The following is a 7,301-nucleotide window of genomic DNA, read 5'->3' as shown; positions in this document are numbered from 1 at the left end:
TAGATAAAGGCAGGGAAGGTTTCCCCCTGAGAAGATTTCTAATTTTAATAAATTTACAAGCCTTTATATTCAGTCAAAAATTTATTTTATTATCTTTTAAGTGACACAACAGAAATAGAAGTACGTTAGCAATGTCTACGTATCAGTACTTACAATATATTTTGAGCCATCAGTTAACCTTGGGCCTAAAATATAATCCATCTTTTAAATGCAAAATAAAATGTATTTGCTGGTCCTTTTTATGATATGTGTCAACAGAACACGATTACATGCTTTTGTTTATCATGATTACATGATTATGTTTTTCAGTTACTATCTCTGTCTACAATCAGAGGAACAACCCCAAGAACTGGGTGAGTCATATTTGATTTCTTTATCTTATGCAGAACAAGAATTCAACCTCATAAAAATAGTTAAATGGTAAACTAAAAATAACAGATTCCCATTTGAGTAGCAGCTATTTCTGTGTAAAATTTTTTAAAAGGAACTTTGATCAATGAAAGCTTGTGAATAAATCACTAGTGATTTATTTACTCATGCTACCATATTATTCTTGAGGTAACTGTAAGGCAATAATAGCATTCACAGGATGACATATAAAAAAAAAGGTTATAATTGCTTCTTCTGAAGTTTCAATCTTCTGTCAGCAAAGAAAAGCTTTGGTATCTTCTTATTTATTTTCTTCCCCAGAGCTAAAGTCAATGAAATAAAAATAAACATTTACATCAGTCTGTAGAATCACCTTAAACCACCATTTCCAATAGGCTAACGAACTGACCTTATCTTGTTTTTAATGCTTATTAAAGCCAGTTTTACTTGCTATCCACTTAGTTAATAGCTTTCCACCTTTAAGCCACAAGGAGCGAGCTCCTGTCCATTGTAGCCAGCCAGCATAAGCACTTTTACAACACCGATCAGCGCGAAAGAGCTATTTATGTAGAAGTAGTCTAGAAACGGCAATATGCTATTAGCAAAATGGGTACACAAACTATAATTTTGCTTATGAACTATTTATAAAGTTAGTTTTAAAAACTGAGTAAGAAAAATCCAGTACCTTTCACGCACACACGTGTGCAGTCCTTCATGTTGATAAAGTTATTGTTATTCCCTCCACAGCCAGTGTATGGGAAGGCCTCACAGGCTTTGTGTCTTGGATTAAAATAATAACGTGTCACATTTGCAGAGCAGAGTCCCTCATCTTTTGGACTGTAGCAATATGATGGCCCTTTAGGAGAAAGAAAATAAAATTAGAACTGCAGTAATACCAGGATTAATAAGTGGTGATATTTATTTAAGTAACTGAAGGAAACATAATCCTAATGATGCTTCATGAGGAATCCAAACATACACTGTAAACCATTTACAAAGTGGACCTCAAATTTCAAGAAAGTTTTACATGGTATATTTTTTAATACTAACTTTTGGTAAACTGAACAGAACTTCTTCTGAAGCTATGTCCTTGTATCATTTGAATATATAAAGAAATTAACCCCCCAAAACAGATGTGGTCAGGTAAAAATGGGCTCCATGTCAAATGATAATATATGACATGCTTTGTAAATGTGGTGTTGATAGCTTTATTTTCAATGTTTTTATCGGCTCTCTTCCCTTATTAATCAAGAATACATGTACGGATTCCCAGGTAGCCACTGGAACAATAACATTTACACAAACAACTTAATGCCAGCAACAACCGTCTCCTTATTAATTAAAGATTTCGTCTTTTACCTATGAGAGTACAGGCTGGATGCTCATGACTTGTCAAGTTCTCAGGGTTGGCAAACCACAAAGCCATGACTCCACCTCCTGGACAGGAGCTCGCTCCTTGTGGCTTAAAGGTGGAAAGCTGTTAACTAAGTGGATAGTGAGTAAAACTGGCTTTAATAATCATTAAAAACAAGATGAGGTCAGTTCGTTAGCCTATTGGAAATGGTGGTTTAAGGTGATTCTACAGACTGATGTAAATGTTTATTTTTATTTCGTTGACTTTAGCTCTGGAAAAGAAAATAAATAAGAAGATACCAAAGCTTTTCAGTGCTACAACACAGCACTGTAGCTGTAGACCTTTGTCAAAGTCTCTGCTAAGGCCAATTTTTCCTTTGTTGAATTTTGTTATCTATATATACATATCTCTGCTATGCCTAGGGAAAATACCTGTATTGCCTCTCTCTACAAATGAGAAATTCTGCCCAAGTAACCCATCATTTTAGGGCTGTTGGGGGGGTGCCTGGAAGGAAAGATGTAGATTTAAAAAATGGAAAGAGAGCCTTGGCCACATGGGTAGCTCAGTTGTCCTGATACACAAAGGTTGTAGGTTCGATCCCTGGTCAGGTCATATACAACGAGTAACCAGTCACTGCATAAATAAGTGGAACAATAAATCAATGTTTCTCTCTCTCTCTCTCTCAAATCAATCAATAAAAAAAATTAATGGAGAGGAGAGAAAAAAGGGATAGAGATCTCTTTTGCAATTTGCAATTACTGAAGAATACAGAACTTTAACCAAAAACATTTGAAAGAAATTTTTAAGTTTCACCATCTTAAATGTATCTACATTCTTCTGCGTCCATGCAAACCTGATGTCATGGCATTCATTAATGAAGACAAGCTGTAATTTTACATCCAAATCGAATAGATGAGAACTATTTCTAAAGAAACAATGCAGAGGAGGGAGCAAAAGCTGGAATCATGGCTTTGTGGTTTGCCAACCCTGAGAACTTGGCAAGTCATTAGCATCCAGCCTGTACTCTCATAGGTAAACGTGGGAGTAAAAATACTCCTTCACAGGATAATGGTGTGAAGATTGCTGTCACATTATATATAAAATCACAACAACACAAGCCATATGAATTTCACACCAAGTTGAGTTTTTCACTCTAAAGTCTTAATAAAGAAATGACATAGAAACCCCATAAAACTTGTATGTACGTTTCCTTGGAGTACAGAAGTCCCTGCAAGTAGCTTCATCCGGGAACTGGTTCCCACTGCGGTGACACCCGCCAGATATGAATTTTTCACATGTCATGGAACTCAGGTTGAAGAAGTAGTCTCCTCTGGGTTGCCCACACTGCCCATCACTGATGTCCAAGCGGCAAATTTTGGGAACTTCTAGGAAAGAGAGAAAAAAAAGCAATTTAAAAAATTAGTATTCTTAGTATGACTTTCAAAACTTACTGTATTTTCAGAATAAAAAAACTTTAAGTGGGGGGGATGGGAAATGCCATCATTTTTAGTGCTAGAATGGTAAATTCCCAAAAGACTATCAATTAATCCAGTAAATTAGCTTTTTTTTTTTTTTTTTTTACAATGTCTCCAGACCTAACTGAACTGTGATCTTTCAAATTCAGTAGTAGGACACTGTTTACTCAGGGTGTTCTGATTGTTCTATGTTTGAAGTTAAATAACTTATCCACAGGAATATGCATTTTGCCCTGGCTCAGTTCCTTGAATGGCAAAGCCCCATATTCTATTACAGTCCTAGAAAGGCATAATAAACACGATTAAAATAAGATAAGAAACAGTATCTCGAACCTCCACTGTAACCCTGTACTCACAAAGACGTGTTTGGTTATGAGGGAACAAAAGTAAGGCTATGGTTAGCTAAATCACAGTTAAATAATAAAGTCCACTACAAGTATTTCAGATCCATGGGAAATTGACATGAGGAAATGGTGTTCTCAAGAAGGAGTGAAATCCGCAGGTTTAGAACTAATGATAAATAAAGAAAGGCCCTTATGCTGCACCCATACATTAAACTCTAGCATTATTTTGCCCTAAGGTGACATCTTCTCCCTGCCTGCACAGGCCACCTATTGTGACACAGGCCAGTTGGGAGACAGAATATGTGCTGCAAACTTCTGATGACTTTTGGGAGACTGAAAACCAGTGAGCCTTGCTTCATATTTGAGCACATTCAAGCAAACACCCGACACCATAGAAAATGGAACCTGGAAAGTTAGCCGAGTTACTGCCAGCCCTTCTGAATGGCACGGGGTTGCAACAACTTACTCTCTATCTTCCAGCAGGCTTCCTCGCAGGCCTCCCTAGTTTCAAAGTTGTTGGCGTTGCCCTCGCAGCCCCCATACACGAACTGGCGGCAGCTCTGAGTGTACCTGCTGTAGTAGAAACTGGGGACCCGGGCGCGGCAGGGCCCCACCTCCGGCGGCAAGAGGCAGATCTCCGCGTTGTTTCCTACGGGAGGGGCCGGAGAGTCAGGGAGCGGGAAGGAGGTCGGCCACATTCCTCAAGGAGGGAGAAGTTTCCGGGAGCAGAGGGGCCTCCACAGAGAAAGTACACTGTGGGGCCCCATGGCTCCACGGCCCCACGGCAGGGGCCTGGGGAAAGATAGCGGGTGGGGGGCACCCTCGCAGCCGGGCCAGGAGGGGGTGTGCAGGCTGGGGTGATACCTAGAGGCTCCCGAGCAGCATCGCCAGGCGCTGTTCCCACTAAGAGTAGCGGCAGAAAAAACAGCCCGAGGATACAAGTAGCGTCCATGGTGTCCAGGTTCCAGTGGCCAACGGAATTCGAGTCCCCCAGAATGCTTCGGCAGGAGGAGGGCGTGCAGAGTCCAGTCTCCAGGCGGACTAGGTGCTAGTGGTGGGTGTCTGCTTTATGTAGGGTGAGCGCGGACCGGACGGGGCGGGGCGTGCGTGTGCAGAGCCCACAGGGAGGCTGATTCATGCCTGAAGGCTATGAACCCGCTACTGTCCTGAAACTGGAAAGTGTGTGTGGGGGAGAGGAATTCCCCTTCAAGTTGAACCTGCCTCCCCAACTTTCTCTTGAAGCCAGCAGGAATGACCAAACGGAGCGTCAGTGATGGGAAATCGGGAAACTCAAGGGATGTAGCAACATCCAAAGCGCATTTTTTAAAAAATATTTTATTTATTTATCTTTAGAGGGGAAGGGAAGGAGAGAGGAAGGGAACATCAATGTATGGTTGCTTCTCGTGCATCCCCTGCAGAGAACTGGCCCCTGCCGGAAACTGGCCTGCAACCCAAGCATGTGCCCTGACTGGGAATCGAACCGCGATCGGCTGGTTCGCAGGCCCGCGCTCAATCCACTGAGCTACACCAGCCAGGGCCCAAGTCTGCATTTTTAAAGCATGAAGTCCAAGAGCACATTTGAAGGACTGAGGAAAGTGTGAAATTCATTGGGCTGAGGTTCATTGTAATATATCCTTTAGGTTAGAAATTTAATATGTGTGTTTATTTCTGTTTATACACATATATATGCATATTTCAACTGAGGTCCACTTTACATTTAATAAAAGGCTCATGATATAACTGGACAGTTTCAAGAATTTTTCACAACTCTGTATGTCCTTGTAATTACCACTCCAATCAAGAATTAGACCATTTTGCTCACCCCAGAACATTCAGTCAGACCTTTTCCATCCTCAGGCCAGAGGCAGCCACTCTTGCCATCACCACAGATTGACTGGTATTGCCTGTTCTTGAATCTCGTGAAAAAAAAAATCATACGGTAAGTACTGCTTTGTACTTTTGTTCTACTACTGTTTTTGAGACATGCCCATTTGTTGTATAGTTTGTTCCTTTTAAATGACGAGGAGCCTTCCAATTTATGAATAGACCACAAATGTCCTGCTACTGGACATTTGTGTTGCTTCTAGTTTGGGATTATTATGAATAAAGCTGCTTTGTGTGCACATACAACTTGTATTACTCTTGGGTAAAATATTTAGAAAAATTACAAACTGCCGAACAATTTTTCGAAAATGATTATACCATTTCAGACCCCAATCAGGCACTTGTAAGAGTTGCAGCTACATTTTTTGAGCAGGAACATAAAAGTCCAAAGCCAGGTGGCCTTGGGGGATCCTGAAGGGGATCCTTGGGGGATCCTTGGGGGATCTTTGATCAGATCAGCCCTTCCCCACACAATGTCAGTCCATCTATCAAAGTTCATCACTCCTTTGGCATATTGACCTGAATCTAACTTTTTACTTACACAAAACAAATCATCCACTCTGGGATTTTACATGAAATATTAAAAATATTTTTGGAGAAGATTTTAATGAGTTCTCTTGATGAATGTGACATCTCTTCCTTTTCCTCCTGTTCTATTCAATATTTTCAAGAGAATTACTATTTTAGGCTTCAGAGAACATAGGAGGAAATTTATAGGATTTCTCTTCCAGGTTCCTGAGAATCCTGATGTTCACAGTGGGTTAACAGTCTGGGATATTTTGCACTCCACAGCCTTTTGTGCCAGTTTTGAGTTCCTCTGATGTCATGGCGTAGATCACATTTCTAGGGAAATTAGCTCGGGCTGGAAGTACTCTGTGTCATTTATGCTGTCAGATTACCAGCTGTCCGTAGTTAAGAAAGACAGAGATCACAATAGATGTTTAAGCATCAGCTCTCTAGGAAGAAAGGGGCCGGTTTGTACAGTTTACTGATTTCTGTGGTGTCAATGCTCTTCTGCTGTGGCCAATTTCAACCACCAGTTTGTTAGTGCCAGTGGAAGCTGGCTCTAGCTCCCCTACCAATAAGAGAGCCAGGTGGTTTTATTTATTTATTTTTAATTTTTTTGATGAAGCCAGCTGGTTTTAGAAAGGCACACTCGTAGGAGAATCAGATTAGACCTTCCCAGGACCTCCCAGTACTGGGGAGGAAAATTTTTACCAACCATTTAGCTGGGATCAAGGTCAGGAGAAAAGTTCATTCAACTTATCTAGTTCCATTCTTCTGAAGATGATTAAATATATCTTCCAAATGGACTAAAATTAATTGGTCTGAGACAAACTTGTCATTTAGCATTGACCATTGTCACTTCTGTTGTTTTTTTCTTGGCTGATGGCCTTTTCTGATCATCTTTGGTTTCTTAGAAAGTGAGGGTTTTTTTGAATTAGGGCAGATTATTTTGGGAAAAGTCATAATGTAATGGGAAAGTAGACTTAGGAGTCAGAGGAGACCTGGGTTTCATTCCTTGCTCATTTGGACCGTTATATAAACTGTCTGAGACTCGGCTTCTTTCTTCGGAAAATGGATGTAATAACGGTACCTTAGAAGTGTGTTATGAGGGTTAAAGGGGGAAGGGATGAGGCTCTCAGAGAGATGGGCTTCTGCTCCTCAAACACAGGTGCAGAACCCACCCTGATCACCTCACGTCTCGGTTCCCCTTGTGCCTTGGCATCCACCACAGTCAGGAAGCAGAGCCACACAAACGGTCCTTGCAGGACTGATGACGTGGCTCCCATCAGCTCTTCTCTTCGGCTGAGCTCAGAGACCACCTATTGCTAATCACTGGAGTATTTTTTTATCCATGAAAAAATACCTTCC

The 7,301-nt window shown here is 40.9% G+C and overlaps 1 protein-coding gene across 1 annotated transcript; it reads right to left on the bottom strand.

The window, feature by feature from the left end:
* Nucleotides 1–297: 297 nt before the first annotated feature.
* On the bottom strand, nt 298–4,632 carry TFPI2 (tissue factor pathway inhibitor 2). Its single transcript, XM_037046474.1, has 5 exons — nt 4,407–4,632; nt 4,009–4,191; nt 2,929–3,108; nt 1,055–1,225; nt 298–692 (listed from the first exon to the last, which is right to left on the bottom strand). The coding sequence occupies exons 1-5, from the start codon at nt 4,492–4,494 to the stop codon at nt 610–612; spliced, it is 705 nt and encodes a 234-aa protein (XP_036902369.1). The 5' UTR covers nt 4,495–4,632; the 3' UTR covers nt 298–609.
* Nucleotides 4,633–7,301: the final 2,669 nt, after the last annotated feature.

Source organism: Sturnira hondurensis, unplaced genomic scaffold (genome assembly GCF_014824575.4).
Source record: "Sturnira hondurensis isolate 20B ecotype Veracruz unplaced genomic scaffold, ASM1482457v3 Scaffold0005252, whole genome shotgun sequence".
Lineage (NCBI taxonomy): Eukaryota > Metazoa > Chordata > Mammalia > Chiroptera > Phyllostomidae > Sturnira > Sturnira hondurensis.
Note: the sequence above shows the minus strand (reverse complement) of the source record. Positions and strands in the feature narration are given on the sequence as shown.

Coding starts and splice junctions, on each gene's coding strand:
- TFPI2 (XM_037046474.1), bottom strand. CDS start 4,494: ATGGACGCTACTTGTATCCTCGGGCTGTTTTTTCTGCCGCTACTCTTA. Junction 3,109..4,008: donor AGCCTGCTGGAAGATAGAGA/GTAAGTTGTTGC, acceptor TCTCTTTCCTAG/AAGTTCCCAAAATTTGCCGC. Junction 1,226..2,928: donor CTTCTGTACTCCAAGGAAAC/GTACATACAAGT, acceptor TTTCTCCTAAAG/GGCCATCATATTGCTACAGT.